Source organism: Rhinolophus sinicus, linkage group LG04 (genome assembly GCF_036562045.2).
Source record: "Rhinolophus sinicus isolate RSC01 linkage group LG04, ASM3656204v1, whole genome shotgun sequence".
NCBI classification, from domain to species: domain Eukaryota; kingdom Metazoa; phylum Chordata; class Mammalia; order Chiroptera; family Rhinolophidae; genus Rhinolophus; species Rhinolophus sinicus.
The window spans coordinates 77,136,598-77,155,924 of record NC_133754.1 but is presented as its reverse complement, the minus strand read 5'-3'; the positions used below and the strand labels follow the sequence as shown (position 1 = coordinate 77,155,924).

Sequence of the window (19,327 nt, the reverse complement as noted above, 5' to 3'; positions counted from 1 at the left end):
AATTTGGAGGCCATTCTATTAGGTTGGACAAAAATAATTGCCGTTTAAAAGGTTGCAAATTGAAAATTGCAAAAAAAAAAAAAAAAATTGCAAAAACTGCAATTACTTTTGCACCAACCTAATAGCAATATAAGGATTTATATAAACTTCATTCAATCTACACAAAAGCAATTAACAAATAACCCTAAATCTGCTGACATCAGTCATTATAGAGGCAGTTGGGTGGAGCAGAAAAACATCCTGGACCAGGAATCTCCAGAGTGGAGTTCTGGGTTTTCAACCTCTGTATGACTTTGGGCAAATTACTTACAGCCTTTGAGCCTTCATTTGTTTCAACTTTAATTATGGTAACTCCTGCTTTGCTTACCTCAGACCTTATGAGACTCAATAAACTGTAAAGTCCTAGGCAAACATAAGGCATTATTTATTATTCCTTAGCTGCAAGTGGATCTGAGGCAAAATGAAGTAGATATAATATTAATTCCTTTACGATCCCAAATCCACTTTATAAATCCATGGTCATTTGTTGTGCCTCTGCTAGGAACACAGCACTGAAGAGGGCCAAAAATTGGCACACAGCGCACACATGTATGGAGGGAGGGAGGGCCTACTTTTGGGAAGACACAGGTATCAAATGATTAATAAAATGAAATCTTCCTTGGCTACCCCATTTTAAATCAACAACCTTCCGTCTCAGGCTTCCTCCCCTGTGTCTTTTCTTCCATTACACTCTTCACTATTTCATCTTCTGTATAAGTTACCAATTTGTTTATTGTTATCTCCTCCCACTGGCATGACAAAAGGTTTTGTTCTTACGCATTGCTGTTATTTTGTTTTGCTTTTAAAAACTTTTTTATCCCAGAATGGGCAGAGGTGGTTCTGTGAGGTAGGAGGAGAGCCAGTGGGCAGGGACCATAAAGCAGACAAAGGAGGGAAATGTTTTAAGAGGAGAGAGTAGGCAACAGTGCCAAGCAAGAAACCAGATAAGAACTAAAGTCATCAATGGATTTGGTGATGGAGAGATTGTCATTTGTATTAGCTAGAAGTGTGTGTGTTTGTGCGCGTGTGTTTAATATATAGGAATTATTTAATATTGACAAGCATGACAGTAAGAGCCAAAATAAGTATCATAAGTCGTAAGTATTATAAAGTTTAGGAAAGGGGAGGATCCAGAATTAGGACAACTTCCCAGCTTCTGTGTGGATTCCCCACTCCAACACTGGAGATACCCGTGAGCCTCTCTCCTTTGTGTACTGTTCGTGCCCCCTCCAAGAGCTGCTGTGTAGGTCTGCAGGTTCTAGCCTGGCAGTGTTTCCCGTCCACTCTTCTCCACTCTTTCTGCTAGAATTCAGGTTCCAATTCGCATCCTCTCAACTGCACTATTGCAATAGCCTCCTAACAGGTCTTCAAGCTCAGGTCTCTTCATTTTCCAGTTCATCCTGCACTCTGTGGCTGGGTCAATTTTTTCTTTTTTAAACAACATTATTGAGGTGTAATTTGTATGCTATAAAATTTATCCATTTTTAAGTGTTGGGTGTGTTTTATTAAATGTATACAATTGTGCAGCCATTATCTCAGTTCAGTTTTAACATTTTTATCACCCCAGAAAGCTTCCTCATGCCTGTTTGCAGCCACTTCCCACTGGATTAAATTTTTAAGTACGTACCCAGTCTCTCCTTTGCTCAGTATTCACAGATTTTGAATTATACACAGATTAATTGGCCTCAAATCACAACCACTACACCAACTATCCAATATACCTTTCCAGGCTAGTTGCTCACTATTTTCATACCATTTCCGACTCTTCAGCCAAACAAGACTGTTAGGGCTTCCTCCATTGATTTCTGCCCATGGTGTGTTTGCTCAGACTACTTCCTCTAACTGGTAGAAATGGGGTGTTTGTTAATATAAATTTTAAAGAGCAAAAACTTCAGTATCTGTAAATTTTTAAAAAAATAATATTTTTTTTTCTCTAGATCTTCACAAATTCAGATGCATCCTTGAAAGACCTATTTTCCAGTAATAACTGGGTGGAACCTGACCTTGCCAATTTATTTTAGAGCTTGTTTTATGTTCGCAGTTTACCTGATATAGCCTTTGTTTTCAGAGAGAATAAAGGAGAGGACGTGTGTATCCAGCACGTGCAGTTAAAAAGACCAATTTGTGAGATCTTGTCCTCCATGCAATGCACACACAAACCCACTTCTTCCCTGTGACTTTGTTCCTTGCAGTCTATTCTTTTTATTTTTTAAATTTTGGTAAAATATACGTAACATTTACCATTTTAATTATTTTTGAGTGTACAGTTCGGTGGCATTAAGTACATTCACATTATTGTGCAGCCATCACTACCATCCATCTCCAGAATTTTTTCATCATCCTCAGCTGAAACCCTGTACTTATTAAACACTACCCTCTTTCCCCTTCCCCCTAAGCCCTGAAAGCATGATTGAACTTTCTGTCCGTATGAATTTAACTAATCTAGGTACCTCATCTAAGTGGAATCATTCAGTTTTTGTCCTTTTGTGTGTCTGGTTTATATCACTTAACTTAATATTTTCAAGGTTCATCCATGTTGTAGCATATGTTAGAACTTCCTTTCTTTTTAAGGCTGATTAATAGCCCACTCATATGTATGGACCACATTCTGTTTATCCGTTTGTTGATGGATGCTTGGGTTGTCTCCACCTTCTCTATTTTTGATCCCAGTAACTTCTCTACTTTAATCAAGGTGTGCTGAGCAGCAAGTGCCACAGCTCCTATGTACACTAGCTGGGCTGGGTATTGTTTTCTCTCTTCTGTTTCTGAAACCTGGTGCGTGGATGCTGAGTATTTCAACTGTTCAACTCAGTGTGACTATCTGGTGGCATCTTTGGCCCTCACCGGAATTCAGCTTGTTTGGTTATTTGATACAAAGCAGGGTTCATCGGTGAACAAAAGGACCTATAAAGGATTCAGGTTTTTGAAATGCTTTCCTTCTTTAGTGATCAGTGGTAATAATAAAATCAGCTATTCTTAATAATAATAAAATCAGCATGCATATATGCATGTGAATATATGAGTGTAGATTTGTGTCACATATTGATGCCTTCTACTTGTGAGCAGTGAACTGGAACATTGACTGTATTTTGCCGTGTATAATGCGCTCCTGTGTACAATGCACACCCACGTTTTTGGCCCAAACTTTCAGGGAAAAAATTCTTTCATTTTAATTGTTTAATTCAAATTTTTATTTGTTTACACTTAGGTATTTGTTTTTTTTTGTATTATAAAGGAGTTTTAGCATTTATTTTTAAGATATTATGGGACAATAAATTTTATGTACTGGTAACACGTTTACGATATTTACACATCATCGAAGGCTAAGAACTCTTCGTCGTTGCAAGTTCGTCGTAAGTTCAACAAAACTGATTATCATATTCCAGGCTATTATTTTGCACATGGATATCGTTATTGATTTCTGGAGTTACTCTTTTAACTCATAAGCATAAATGAAAGAATTAAAAACATTTATATAGACACGGAATTAGTACTACCCATGTATAGCGCACATCCTTATTTTTCCCTCACAAATTTGGGCAAAACAGGGCACATTATACATGGCAAAATACGGTATATATTTACCTCAGATCCTTACTACAGCTCTTCAAGAGAGATATTATTACCATTACATTTGAAAAAGATGGAACTCAAAGGCTAACTTCTCTCAGGCCCCCAACAGACATGAATGTAGGTCTCCCTGGTATCACCACACGTCTCTGTCCTCCATTGCTCTGACTGCAGTTAGTCTGGAGATGGGATGTCACAGTCTTGCCAACCTACCCCATCAACAGTCCTCAAAAACACTCAGGCCTCTCGTGAGTTCTTTCTCCTTTGTGTCCCTCCATCCGCAAACATTGCTATCTTTGGGAGCAGAATTCATTGATGACCACTACTCATTATAGACCTATCTGGAGTGAATTATAGGTGACAATGTAGCTAAGTGGAGAGACTACGAGAAATTCAACTCAGATTTTATAGGGATGGAAAGAATAATACATATGAATTCTTATCATTCTTAAGAGTTCTCTTAAACACGTTTTACCCTGGGATTTGTCACTTCCCAGGGTGTTTCAACTGCCACTTGTCTAGATCTGTTTACCAAAATGTGCTCCAGCAAAAAGTGGTCCTATGGTTAGAGCTTTATTAGCATTTTGGGGTAGATTTTCAAGGTGCATTAGCACATTAAAGGCTCTGAGAGGACCAGCAGGCCTGATTTAACTTGAACACATTTTCTGAACTTACTTCACAATGGAACCCTCTTTTCAAGTCACATTTCTTAATGTATCTTGGACCAAGTGTTCTCCAGAACACTTTATTGGGAGCTGCAGCTCTAAATGCTAGCAGCATGACCACTGCTGAGGCAAACACAGCAGTGGTATGCTTAAGGAGGGAGCATCTTCTAAGAAAGACTGTACATGTTGAAGCTTTCTGATAAAATGCAGCTAGCAATGTGGAGCCTGGGTTAAGGAAGATAAAATGTATCTTCCCAAAGTACCCTGAAGACAGCTCTTTGGTCAGCTACCTTAGTTAGCTGCTTTTGGAGGCCAAAATATCCTAGGCTGTATGGATGTGCACACATATATGCATATGAATATATGAGGGTACATAGGTGTCACTTAAGAACTCCCCCCCAATTTTCCACCTCACAGGCTTCTGAAAGAGCTAGTGTTCCAGAGACATACTCTTTTCCAGATTCATCTAGCTCCATAGCATGGGCCACACAACTGCCCCACTTCAAGGTTGGTTTATCTATGTGTATTTTTTGGACTAATCAGCACATTTGTCAAATTAGACTATTAATATCTTTTGCAAATCGTGTTTCAGGAAGAAGCAAAAGGATAAATTACTATCAGACTCAGGATTCTGAGTTTTCATTTAACAAATGTTTTCATCACAAAGTTTGATATGTATATCCCATACATACGTAAATACAGGTACCTATTTCTTTTCTACACATTTAGGTCTTTCACCTTCCCAGCGTCATACTTTAGCAGAAAAGTGAGACCATTGGCAACTTTGGTTGCAGTTTCAATGGAATGTCCCTGAATCCCCCATTTCACTGGAATTTCATTAGAATTCCCAGTTGCAATGGAATGCCCCTGAACTTGATTAGCCTAATGTACTAATGGAAGTTGCCAGTATCCTATCAGTGGTCTCTGTACCTTAGTATATTGTGTGCTTAGAAAATCCTAGATTGAAACTAATCTTCTCTAGGCTACAAGGTCAAGGCTCAGTCCCGTTACTCCTTACATGTACAAACTTACGTTTATTTTTCACTCATATCCACCTTTTCCTTACTCATTTCAGTAGTTCGGTTTCTCTGATCTAATATAGCCTTCAGCCTGCATAGTCAGTGTGGGCTTTGTCATGTCTGCGGGGGGGCTTTCTGTGCACAGCAAAGCTCATTTACAGATATTTAGGTCTTCAATTAATGTTCAGTATACTAGAGATACAAATTCAAAGAATCAAATTTTCCTTTACTAGAGATAAAAATGGAAAAACCGAAATTTCTTTCAGTCTTGAGTTGAGTTCATTCTGTTTGTACATTTGTTTTTTTTTGTTTTTTATAAAATAGTATTTTTCTTTTTTTTTAAATAAAATAGTATTTTTATTTTTTTTTTAAATAAAATAGTATTTTTATTTTTTTTTTTAAATGGGGAAGGGGAACAGGACTTTATTGGGGAACAGTGTATACTTCCAGGACTTTTTTTTTTCCTCCAAGTCAAGTTGTTGTTCTTTCAATCTTAGTTTTGGAGGGCGTAGCTCAGCTCCAGGTCCAGTTGCCGTTGCTAGTTGCAGGGGACGCAGCCCACCATCCCTTGCGGAAGTCGAGGAATCGAACTGGCAACCTTGGTTGAGAGGACGTGCTCCAACCAACTGAGCCATCTGGGAGCTCAGCGGCAGCACAACTCAAGGTGCCATGTTCAATCTTAGTTGCAGGGGGCAGAGCCCACCATCCCTTGCGGGACTCGAGGAATTGAACTGGCAACCTTGTGGTTGAGAGCCCACTGGCCCATGTGGGAATTGAACCGGCAGCCTTCGGAGTTAGGAGCATGGAGCTCTAACCGCCTGAGCCACTGGGCCGGCCCCATTTGGTATTTTTTAAATAATAAAATAAAAACTAGTTCTCGGGGGCCTTTGAAAAATATTTGATCAACTCAAATGGAAGATTAAAGTCCCTTGCGTCAATAGTAAGGCCCATTTAGAAACACAGTTAAGCATATTTCCTTAAGAACTTAAATTGCATTTAGAATTTTGGTGCTACATTTAATTTTTAAAAAGTGCTTAATATGTCTGACTGGGAAGGCTTCAAACCCAGTCTTCCAGAGTTCTTAATTGGGCTTCATTGGTCATCATGCCAGGCACTGCTAGCCATAGATACAACTATGAACAAAAGAGAACAATGAATAACAATGCAGAAAACAGAAAGTATCTCTTGCCTTCATGGAATTTACAGTCTTATACCTCTAATAAATTCACTCAACTGTTGTAAATGCAATAAACCAAAGATTTAAATGTGGAGAATTTCGAAGTCAAAATTCTTATACCTTTCAACTTAAAATTACAAGTCTAAAATCAATTCTACATTTGAATTGAATCACAAAGCAAATGTGTCTACTTGGTGTCTCTAATCTATCTGATATATAAATACCAAATGTACAAATTATTCTTAAGCACGATTAAAAAAATACTCCTATAAAAATTGATTTGTTTGTCATTTCTCTATTTCATACTAAACTTTCCTAGTACTGAATACTGGGATTACACAACTGAGCTTACTTGGTGGACAGTTACGTGATTGTCTCCAGTAGGCTGAGAGATTTGAAAGTAGGTCTAGAGATCTAGGGGTTGCATATGACCAGAAATCTTCCCATAGGACAGATGGACACATGGAGTCTGATTTTAACAGGAGTTCCACTCCACCTTCTTTAGATAGGACGAGAGCCTCACAATATGCTATAACATTTGCTAGAGTCAAGTCTTACCTTCATAACCTCTTTGGATGTCACCTGATTTGGATGGATAAATTACTTAAGTGCCCCTTCCTCTCTGATTCGATTCAGCCACCCCAACCATGTACTGCCCGATTCTTCTGTGTCTGGCTTTTTGGCCTAGGCTTCATTCAAGGGCATCTGTTGAGAGTATGGACACTGGGTGATCTCACTTCCTCGCATGGTGATATCAAGTCCTCCATGCAGAGGTGGCTGAGTGGAGGTGTAGCTCTCCTTTCAAAATATCATCATCCCCCACCCCATTCTTTCATATGAACAATGAATATTTTCTAAGTCAAGTGAGATTCAGACTCACTCTCCAGAAAATTCCTGGCTGACCCCTCCCTTCAGATTGCCTCCTCTAAGCCCCGTCTGTATAGACATTCTAAAACATCACTTTTTTGCTTACAACCTTTCAGTGGCTCACACTGCACTTGGAATAGAATACACAAGTCTTAACATGGCCTGCAAGCCCTTGCATGATCTGGCTCTTGCCTTCCTCCATGACCTCATCACACACCTTTCTTTTATGCTAGAATTCCGGTCACACTGCCCTTCTTTCACCTCTTCCAACAGAAGCCAAGATTCTTTCCTACCTCAGGGCCTTTACGTGTACTTTGCCCACTTTCCGAAGCACCATTTTCCCCACTCTTTGCTAGGATGACTCCTCATCCTGTAGGTCTCAGATTAACTCATTTTTCCAGAGAGGTTATTCTTCATGATAGACTGTAGCACAATTCATGCGTTTATTTGCTTACTACTTAGACCATAAGCTGCATGGGGCCATGTGGTGTGTTGTTTGCCCAGCACCCATCCCAGTGCTGCCATATACTACACAATTATTATATTCTGAATGAATAAATATCACAGTTGTCACAGCAATCACCATTAGCCTTCAGTCATAACTGCTGTAATCATTCTTAGAACCACTTTTGTCTCATGGGAGATACTGAGTAATTGTTTTTTGAATTGAATCGAAATATCTAAATGTCAATATCATGCATTCATTAATTATTTTGTATTACCTTTATGTTTCTTTACACACTTAGTCTTCTATAGATTCTAAAGCTGTAGTCTTTCTGTTCTTAGTAGTCTTCTTACAGTAAAGACATTTTAGCAAAATGTGCCTTTTGGGAGACTATCCTAACTTTAAAAAAAGTCACTGAACATTAGCTAATAGGTTTACAGTTAGTAATAAATTTTGGTTAGTGTAAATATAAGTTCCATATGATACTTAGTGATTTTTATTTGTTTGTTTTTATACCCCCGGCTATCCCAAGAGATAGATTAGTTACACTAGCCTCAGGTTACAGAGGACAGCCTTGAGAAATTGAATGGGAGCCCTAGTTATGGATTCTGTAGTGTATGTGGCTTAAACCCCGCCCCTCTGCACGGTTCTCCAAAAACCTTCCTGCCCCCCAAAGAATGTAAGCCTTGGAATAGCACCGAATTGTGCGAGAGCTGAATCTTTTAGAACTCGCTGGCTTTTGGGTTGTTTTTGTTTTTATTGCAGTATCAGCTCAATAAGAGCATAGTCCCATGTATTTCATATCCTTGTCCCTGCGCCTTGGCGTCTGTGAATATGAAACAGCGGCATAAAAAATGATTTCGAACCTGGCATCGTTACACATGCAAAAAAAAAAAAAAAAAAAAAAAAGCATGCAAAAATAAAACATGTCAAAAAAGAAAAACCAGGTTTATTTTTGGTGTTTATAATGCTAAAGCATTTTTGGAAACCCCAATGGGGAGATGTGCGGGTTTTTTTTGGAGAGTCGGTAGCAGCGCTTTGTCATGGGGATTCGCAGCAGTGTGTCCAAGCTCCTTTAACAAGTGTGACCTCGGCGACCTGGGCCGCGTCTCAGGCCGGGCACCTCAGCTGGGGCGTCGTAGCGCCCCCTCCTCCCCTCCTTCCCTCCGGCTTAGCGCGCATTGTTGTCCTTTAGCGATTGGTGGTTGGACCTGAAACAGCTGTGCTGAGCCGCGCTGTGCGGAGGAGCTGTGGACCTGGATGCAGGTTAGCGGGCTGGTAGTGACTCCCACCTGGGGCTCGACGAGAGAGGAAGAGCTGAGGCCACCTCCACCGCATTTTCCCGGCGGCGTAGACCAGGTGTCCGGGTGTTTGAGTCTGTAGGAGGAGCTCTCGGTAGCGCCCCTCCTTGGCTCTAGCTGATTTCGAGGTTGGCGCAGGTGGGCAGAGCCAGGCACCGCAGATCTCCCTGTTCCCACCGATGAGTTGCTCTCCCTTTCTGCGAGGGGAGGGGCCATCCTAAAAATACGTAAATATCCCCGCTTTGACTCCAGGCTGAGGCACCAGCCAAGGTCCAAACGTCTCCGCTGGGTGTTTCACTTGAAAACGAGAAGACGGATGGGATCCGTACTCTAACTTAAGGCAGCTTGATGATTAGCATGAGACTGGGCGGCTGCCCTGCTTCCTGCCCTTCAATAGCCATTCAGCTCGCTCGTGGCTGACCGGGGCCGCCGTGCGGGTGTAGATCGGCAGGCTCCGCATCCTTGGCAGCCATGGCTCCCGTCGCTGCCTCGGACAGTAAGTAGGGGCATGCATGTGTATGGGGGCACATGCGTGTCGGGGCACACACAGACGCGCGCACAGACACGTGCGCAGGCACGCACACCACCCTGAGCCTTGGAAGGACCGAGATTGACAAGACGCTGCAGCCGCGAGGACGACTCCGGCTCTTCCTGGATTCGGCAGAGCCCGCCCGCGGCAGCTGCTGCCTGCAGAGCCTGCTTGGATCCCTGTGCACACGCGCCCCCCTCCCCCCCATTCGAGCCTCTGTAATGAAGACGGCCTCCCAAGGACTGCAGGGGAAGCAGAGCCCGCCTGCGTCCGGGACTGCGATCCGTGCGCCTGGTAGGCCCAGGGGGACACGACTTGGACACTGTCATCCCCACGCCTCGCGCTGAGCTGCCTGGTGCGGAGGGTCTGTCGTCGCCGCCCCTCCGGCTTCCCGGGCGCCCGATCCCGGGTCAGCCCCGCAGGCCTCTGCTTCCTCGTTTGTTTGGGTCTTTTGTGCCGGGGCTCACAGTTGGCTAAGCACTCCTGCGCTGAATCGGGCCATTGTCTGCGCTCCCATTGCTTTCACGCTGCAAGTCTCGGCGCCCCCACCCCGCCCGCCCCCTCCCCGCCTCCTCCTGGCCGGGGAGCCTCCTAACGTGCCTTTCCCCCCCAGGAATCTGGAAGCTATAAGCCGGGAGGATTGCAAATGAAGTGTAATGCATTGTGGGACGTGTGTAAAATCGGAGCCTTCGCCGTGGGGGTGTGTGGGGGCGTGGGGAGGGCCGGACCCGCTGCTGGCGGTGTAGACGCCGACGACGAGGGGCTGGGAAAATGTGCGCAGAGTCGGCCCGGGTCGTGCCCGCTGTAGACGAATGAAGCCGCGCGCTTGGTCCTGGCGCTGAGGCCCCAGGATCGGGGCAGCAGGTCGCCCTCCCCACCATGAAGAAGACTCGGAGCACAACCTTGCGGCGAGCCTGGCCTAGCTCGGATTTCTCGGACCGGGCCTCGGACCGCATGAGGTCCCGCAGCGAGAAGGACTACCGCCTACACAAGCGCTTCCCCGCGGCCTTTGCGCCCCAGGCTTCACGGGGCTACATGACATCAGGTTGGTAATCGCGTTGCTGCCCCCGGGCCGGGACCGCGGGGCGTGCTCGCTGCATCGCTGCCGGGGTGCTGGCAAGGGAGGCCGGGCGCTGATGGATGCGATAAGTTATGGGGAAAGCAGGAAAAAAATTAGCTCACATCCACCATTTTGTACCTCCGCAAGATCCACAGCAGGCCCTCTCAATATGGGGTTTGAGAGCTATTAGTTAGGTAAAATAAGGGAGGGGGACGTGCCGGCGTTTGGGCTGCAGAGAGATAAATGACTGCAAGCTCCGCGCAGCAGCCTCCTTGAGCATTGTGGGAGAGCCTGCATCCAGTGTCGCCTGCAGTACCGGGCTTGCTGGAGCCTGCATTGTGGCCAGTGATCCCAGTGGGCATTTAAACAGCCCCCTTTTCTGAAAAGGGAACAGGTTCCATCTACAGTTCTGGATGGTTTGAGTCAGGGAAGAGCTCCGCATACATCTCCGGCTCGTCCGATTTGTACGCAGAGAACTCTGTTGGAGCTCAATGAATGCATTCTGTGGGGTAATGGTGTGTATGCGCATGAAATGCTCACATGATTCGGCGTGGATTTAACCTGTGTTGCTTTGAATTAGGTTGTATGGAAAGAATGGAGGCTGTGTCGTGTATTTGCATGTCAGACAGAAAGGACAAACAAAACGGTAAATGGAAATGAAGGCTTCAAAAAGGTTTCATCTCAAAAGGCTGTGCTGTTCAAAGCAGCATTTCCGAAGGAGCCAGTTCCCCTTGGAAATACAACAGAATGGCTTTGGTGTGTGACTTGGGAACCCAGGGATAAAATCCTGGAGGGAATGCTGAAGGAGGAAAAGGCTGACACGCTTTCCTTGTTTTCTCCTGACTTATTGTTGACCACTATGTAATCATGTGTGAGACATCAATTTTTGTTTGTTTTTCATCCTGAAAGAATTAATTTTCGTCTAAACAGCATAATGGAAGAACTGAGATTATATTTGAAAGCATATACTATATACCCAATCATTCTAAGTCCTGTCTTAACTGGGAAGGTTGCTTTAAGCTTGCGGTTGGTACTGACAGTCTAGCACTACTATCTTTCTCCTAAAACAGCAAGTTTTAAAACACTGAGGCCGGTATCTCATGCTTTAAAAATGTCTTGTGACCACATTTCCATGAATATAAAACCTAAATAAAATAACCATCTTTTTTTATTGCAAAATCTGGCGACATAAGGATGTTATACTATTTTGGCAACAAGGCTCCCTTGATTTTCTCTTTCATGAAAAGCCAAATTTGTAAAGGAAGTGACAACTGCAGTTTATACTTCAGTAATTTAAGTCAATCACTGCTGTGGTTGCTATATTCTCCAGGCTTGTACAGTAAATTTTGAAATACACCTAAATCCAAATCTAACCTCAAAACACATAAACCCATGTCTTCACCGAGTGTTCAGATAATCCCAGGTGTCATATGCTTCGGGGTTGAATGTCTTCATTTCACACTGAATAAATACTTCCCCTCTTTTTTTTGCCCCTCTTCAGTACCATATAAAGTGCAAAGCTATAGGAGGGCAGGTGGCCATAAAAATCTTCAACAAACCTGTAAGACTCTAATGATTTCCAGCACATTTCCGTGGAGTCTGTTTTTATCTATCTTGACATAGCTTCATATGATCACATTTTCATTCTTTCCTAAAGAAATTATCTGCCGTTGCCAGTTCTGCAAGGCATTTTTGAGGGCTTGAGGAAGAGGCTTTTAATTGTATTTGATTCTCTTTTCTTATTTCATTTCTTGACCTGCAAATGGTAAGCTGGTCTTATGGTAATACTGAAGGATAAGCTGTTTCTGGCTGGTGGTTTTTCTATGCAGGTTTAATGTTAGTTTACTACTGAAAAAAGCAAAGCAAAAGATGGGGGAAGAAGAGCTGTGTCATTAATTCAGCATTTTGTGGAGTGCCCCCTGAGAGCTGAGTGCCTGGCTAGATTCTCATGGGGCTACAGGATTGAATATAATGTGACTTTGTCCAGGAAGGGAGGGCTATTATTTCTTCTTTATTTTAAATGTTAGCTAATAATTCTAATAAAAGGTGTTGTGCTAATGGAAGGAAATAGTAAATTTTCAAACACCTACAGTGAACATTGGGAGAGTAGGTGGAATCTTTCTCATATGCATCTTTTTTTGGGTGGGTGGGATGGAGTAGGAGAGTATCTCATCAATTTCCTTTTCAAATATGACTCCTTTCCAAATATGAGTGTTGATGAGAATAGATGGTATATTGAAACACTTTGAGATCATTTACAAGTAGTTCCCTTCCTGGTAAGAAATGTAAAGGAAATCCACTTGTATCAAGTTAGTGACTCTGGATACAAACAGAGCCTTTGTCACTTAGAGTCAAATAGAAAATGAAGCAGCTTAGAAACACATGAGGCTTTTCATATTTCTTCTTTCTGTTTGTCCACTCATTTGGCATAATAACTACTGGTATTACTATACTTCATTTTAAGTAAAAAGAATTTTTTGTTGTTGGGTTCAAAGGACAAGATAAGCCTCTTCAGAGATGTACTAAATAAAATAACTTCAGTTGAGAATATTTTTAGAAATTTCTCCCCAACAAATATTCCTTAAGAATATAGGGAAAAACTTTGTTTTTAAACTGTAGGAAAGGAGAGATCCTTGCAAATTTTATTAATAGCTGTCCTTGTAGTCTGGTGTACCTATCACACAGTGGGTACTTCAGGTTTAACTGTTTATTTAAAGGCAAAATTGCAGGCGTTCCATAATAGCTTTCTAATGAGACAGCACCCTTTCAAACAGTCTTTTCTCTGCTAATAAGTAATTACCAGTTTGAAATGTGATTTACACCAACAGCCTTGGCGTTTAGCCTGTGCTTTTTTTCATATACCTTCAGGATAAACTACACTTAAGCTCAAGAGGTTAGAATAGGCATCTCTAAAACTTAAAGAGATCCTGCAAAAGGACAGGTAGGTAGAGAATTCTGAAACTTTAAATCTTGAAGACCATGCCTTTTATGACTGTGTAAGCCCCCCCCAGTGATGCTACCAAATCTAAAATAATCCTAAGAATTCACAAGCCTTGGGGGTAACCAGCAAGTTCACAGGCTGCGAGATGAGTTTGTTGTTCATCTTGAAAATTAATTTCCCTATGGTGGTTTCTGGGCAGAAAGGGGGGGAGGAGATCTTGCCTTTTGTTCAAATCAAGATGAATAATAACATGTGTGCATTATCTGAAGAAGAGAAGGGTTTAGACCAAATGGATGTGGGATCATCCTTATTTTCTAAAATTAGAAATGATGCTATTAATAAACTAGACAGAAAAGTAAAACTCCCCACAAAGAGGGAAATATCTGTATAATCCTTCGTGCTTTGTGTATGAAAACATGTTCATGTACCTCCATGACATGATTTTCAAGGCCCTGAACCTTTTGTCAATGAAGCTATGAGAGCCTCTTCTGTTAGAACTGTGTGAACTATGACCTCTTTGCACAAAGGGTGCTGCTAACTTTTAATTTTCTTCACTCTTCTTTTCCCTGGTCCTTTATATTACACATGTAATGCCACCAAATTTGCGGCATTCTATTGATCAAAATTGGAAAGTAATTTTTCCACTACAAAGGTTCTACAGAACATGTTCATAAAAGGTATCGCTTATGAATGAGACACCCCCAAAGTCAGGATACTTTTAGTTTGTCACTTCAAAGAACAGTGAAGCAGACATTTTTAATAATAGGATCTTAAAGGATTTGAAAAGAAAAATAAAACAAAAGCTCCCACACTGACAACTTAAGAAAGTTTACATCAGCTTTGCCTGCCGATCTAACTAATATAATCAGTAAGCAGGACTAGCCGACATAGCACCTTGATTAGTTTATTAGTTTTCATTTTATAGAAACTAATTTTGGGGCGCAGTTGAAGGTGTCCCAGTTCCTTATGTTCTGTTATTTTGAGAGCCGTGAGAGTTTTCTGGAAGCAGAGAATGGATACTTGAGGTTCTAATCTGGGCCTGTCACGGACCAGCTGTGTCCCAGGTGAGTAACACGACCTCCCTCCCATCTGTAGCGGGTCCTCCTGGTCGATGCTTTCGTTACAGAATCCGGCTCCGCAGTGGCTCTATAATGAGTAAGCACAGGATTTCCGAGCACTTACACAGAAATTGTTAGAAATCACCTTTGCCCTTTCTGCTTATTGGAGTCATGTGCTTCCGTATGTGGGATATATGGCAAAAGTGCTCATTTTGCAAGGGAATCCTATTTCCTGTCATCCCCGTATGTTACATTAAATGTCTGCAGCTTAGGGCTTGTCCTGGTGACCAGAGTAATGGCAGTGGGGAGATGATGGATGAAGACCTGGCAAGTTATAATCATATGCAAGGTTTAATAAACAGCACCCTGTTGCCTTCGTTTCCCTCTTTGCAGAGAACCATTTTCAGCCTCGCTGCTCCAACTGTGTTTTAATTTGAAACTACCTGTGTTGATTCCTTTCACCAGGCAGGTGGAAGTGAAGAATATTACACTTGGTGGTGAATGACTTTATTCTTTATTTCCCAGGAGAACATGAATGTACTTACAAAAGGTCACCTCTCTTGGTAGTTCAGTATCTTTTACACTTGTGAACGTTTTTATTTGAAAAAAAGGAATATGAGTATATTGTATAAAACCCTTAGCATTTTTACACCTTCGGAGCAATTCTGGCCTAAATTCCCTGTGCTCCGGAGAATTGGGAGCGTTCAGACAGTGGTTAAGTTCTTTGGTACAAGATTGCTTGTGCCAGTGTAGATGTAACTAAGGAGCAAAATCTGGTTAGACCCTTGCTGGTGGGATAATATGTGGACATTTGAATTTAGGACAAACTTGTGTAGATTAGTCATAGAAACTGTGTGATGCCTAATCTGTAAAGTGTAAAATAGAAGTTCTTGTAGTTTGTAGGAATATAGAGTGTAGTCAACTCTAAATTAACCTTAGTCACAGTAACACAAGAAAGAGATGATATGGGTCATTTTTTAAGTAGATAATAAACTTTTCCTTAAGTAGTTAATCCCTAGACTATTTTTATTTGACATTGGAATGCACAACCAGTTGGTCAGAAAATCCTATTGATTTCGACCTCCTAAATATTTCTAAAATCTGCCCCTCCCTCTTCATCTCTGTTGTTGAAATCTTCTGTTACAGTATCTTCCTATGTGACCTGTCTTCTAGTCCAGTTCATCCTTCACATATCCCCAGAGGTTTATTTGTTTTTGTTTTTTTGTGTTTTAATTTCTCCTAAAGCAAAGCTGGTCATGTTACTTCTCTTGTCAATGTCTCTCATGCCTGTGGATGAAGCCCTAGAGCAAGGCTCTTTATGGCATGACCTCCCCAGTTTTCCCACCGCTTGTTCTCTTTCTTCCCTACCACCCTGTGCTCCAAGCTCTGGAAACTCTTTCCCTTCCAGAGCCAGCTGACACACCTCTTCTCTTTCAGTTTTCCTTTAGATCCTTTCTAGAGTGAATCACTCGAATGACATTTGTTAGGTATTTGTGTTATGGCAGCATGGTCATATTGTGTGGCACCAGGAGTTTACATGTGTGTCTCATGTACTAGATGGCAAGTTCCTCGATGGCAATCTGTGTTTTGTTCACTTCTCTACTTTGCCAGTTACCACAGAGCTTGGCACCTACCAGATACTCAGTAATATAATGTGACTTTGTCCAGGAAGGAGGGCTATTATTTCTTCTTTATTTTAAATGTTAGCTAATAATTCTAATAAAAGGTGTTGTGCTAATGGAAGGAAATAGTAAATTTTCAAACACCTACAGTGAACATTGGGAGAGTAGGTGGAATCTTTCTCATATGCATCTTTTTTTGGGTGGGTGGGATGGAGTAGGAGGGTATCTCATCAATTTCCTTTTCAAATATGACTCCTTTCCAAATATGAGTGTTGATGAGAATAGATGGTATATTGAAACACTTTGAGATCATTTACAAGTAGTTCCCTTCCTGGTAAGAAATGTAAAGGAAATCCACTTGTATCAAGTTAGTGACTCTGGATACAAACAGAGCCTTTGTCACTTAGAGTCAAATAGAAAATGAAGCAGCTTAGAAACACATGAGGCTTTTCATATTTCTTCTTTCTGTTTGTCCACTCATTTGGCATAATAACTACTGGTATTACTATACTTCATTTTAAGTAAAAAGAACTTTTTGTTGTTGGGTTCAAAGGACAAGATAAGCCTCTTCAGAGATGTACTAAATAAAATAACTTCAGTTGAGAATATTTTTAGAAATTTCTCCCCAACAAATATTCCTTAAGAATATAGGGAAAAACTTTGTTTTTAAACTGTAGGAAAGGAGAGATCCTTGCAAATTTTATTAATAGCTGTCCTTGTAGTCTGGTGTACCTATCACACAGTGGGTACTTCAGGTTTAACGTTTATTTAAAGGCAAAATTGCAGGCGTTCCATAATAGCTTTCTAATGAGACAGCACCCTTTCAAACAGTCTTTTCTCTGCTAATAAGTAATTACCAGTTTGAAATGTGATTTACACCAACAGCCTTGGCGTTTAGCCTGTGCTTTTTTTCATATACCTTCAGGATAAACTACACTTAAGCTCAAGAGGTTAGAATAGGCATCTCTAAAACTTAAAGAGATCCTGCAAAAGGACAAGTAGGTAGAGAATTCTGAAACTTTAAATCTTGAAGACCATGCCTTTTATGACTGTGTAAGCCCCCCCAGTGATGCTACCAAATCTAAAATAATCCTAAGAATTCACAAGCCTTGGGGGTAACCAGCAAGTTCACAGGCTGCGAGATGAGTTTGTTGTTCATCTTGAAAATTAATTTCCCTATGGTGGTTTCTGGGCAGAAAGGGGGGGAGGAGATCTTGCCTTTTGTTCAAATCAAGATGAATAATAACATGTGTGCATTATCTGAAGAAGAGAAGGGTTTAGACCAAATGGATGTGGGATCATCCTTATTTTCTAAAATTAGAAATGATGCTATTAATAAACTAGACAGAAAAGTAAAACTCCCCACAAAGAGGGAAATATCTGTATAATCCTTCGTGCTTTGTGTATGAAAACATGTTCATGTACCTCCATGACATGATTTTCAAGGCCCTGAACCTTTTGTCAATGAAGCTATGAGAGCCTCTTCTGTTAGAACTGTGTGAACTATGACCTCTTTGCACAAAGGGTGCTGCTAACTTTTAATTTTCTTCACTCTTCTTTTCCCTGGTCCTTTATATTATACATGTAATGCCACCAAATTTGCGGCATTCTATTGATCAAAATTGGAAAGTAATTTTTCCACTACAAAGGTTCTACAGAACATGTTCATAAAAGGTATCGCTTATGAATGAGACACCCCCAAAGTCAGGATACTTTTAGTTTGTCACTTCAAAGAACAGTGAAGCAGACATTTTTAATAATAGGATCTTAAAGGATTTGAAAAGAAAAATAAAACAAAAGCTCCCACACTGACAACTTAAGAAAGTTTACATCAGCTTTGCCTGCCGATCTAACTGATATAATCAGTAAGCAGGACTAGCCGACATAGCACCTTGATTAGTTTATTAGTTTTCATTTTATAGAAACTAATTTTGGGGCGCAGTTGAAGGTGTCCCAGTTCCTTATGTTCTGTTATTTTGAGAGCCGTGAGAGTTTTCTGGAAGCAGAGAATGGACACTTGAGGTTCTAATCTGGGCCTGTCACGGACCAGCTGTGTCCCAGGTGAGTAACACGACCTCCCTCCCATCTGTAGCGGGTCCTCCTGGTCGATGCTTTCGTTACAGAATCCGGCTCCGCAGTGGCTCTATAATGAGTAAGCACAGGATTTCCGAGCACTTACACAGAAATTGTTAGAAATCACCTTTGCCCTTTCTGCTTATTGGAGTCATGTGCTTCCGTATGTGGGATATATGGCAAAAGTGCTCATTTTGCAAGGGAATCCTATTTCCTGTCATCCCCGTATGTTACATTAAATGTCTGCAGCTTAGGGCTTGTCCTGGTGACCAGAGTAATGGCAGTGGGGAGATGATGGATGAAGACCTGGCAAGTTATAATCATATGCAAGGTTTAATAAACAGCACCCTGTTGCCTTCGTTTCCCTCTTTGCAGAGAACCATTTTCAGCCTCGCTGCTCCAACTGTGTTTTAATTTGAAACTACCTGTGTTGATTCCTTTCACCAGGCAGGTGGAAGTGAAGAATATTACACTTGGTGGTGAATGACTTTATTCTTTATTTCCCAGGAGAACATGAATGTACTTACAAAAGGTCACCTCTCTTGGTAGTTCAGTATCTTTTACACTTGTGAACGTTTTTATTTGAAAAAAAGGAATATGAGTATATTGTATAAAACCCTTAGCATTTTTACACCTTCGAGCAATTCTGGCCTAAATTCCCTGTGCTCCGGAGAATTGGGAGCGTTCAGACAGTGGTTAAGTTCTTTGGTACAAGATTGCTTGTGCCAGTGTAGATGTAACTAAGGAGCAAAATCTGGTTAGACCCTTGCTGGTGGGATAATATGTGGACATTTGAATTTAGGACAAACTTGTGTAGATTAGTCATAGAAACTGTGTGATGCCTAATCTGTAAAGTGTAAAATAGAAGTTCTTGTAGTTTGTAGGAATATAGAGTGTAGTCAACTCTAAATTAACCTTAGTCACAGTAACACAAGAAAGAGATGATATGGGTCATTTTTTA

The 19,327-nt window shown here is 41.4% G+C and overlaps 1 protein-coding gene across 3 annotated transcripts in view; it reads left to right on the top strand.

Annotated features, from left to right (window-relative positions):
• Positions 1-19,327, top strand: part of STOX2 (storkhead box 2) — a 214,876-nt gene that overhangs the window by 88,215 nt on the left and 107,334 nt on the right. Inside the window, exons 1-2 of one of the 3 annotated variants that reach the window (XM_019736143.2) lie at positions 9,029-9,906; positions 10,226-10,657. The exons of 1 other annotated variant lie outside the window; for it this stretch is intronic. In XM_019736143.2, coding sequence (XP_019591702.1) covers positions 10,492-10,657 — 166 coding nt within the window. In that variant the 5' untranslated portion in view covers positions 9,029-9,906; positions 10,226-10,491. Of the gene's footprint in view, positions 1-9,028; positions 9,907-10,225; positions 10,658-19,327 lie in introns of those variants that run through there. One more of the 3 variants, XM_019736144.2, reaches the window with a different exon arrangement.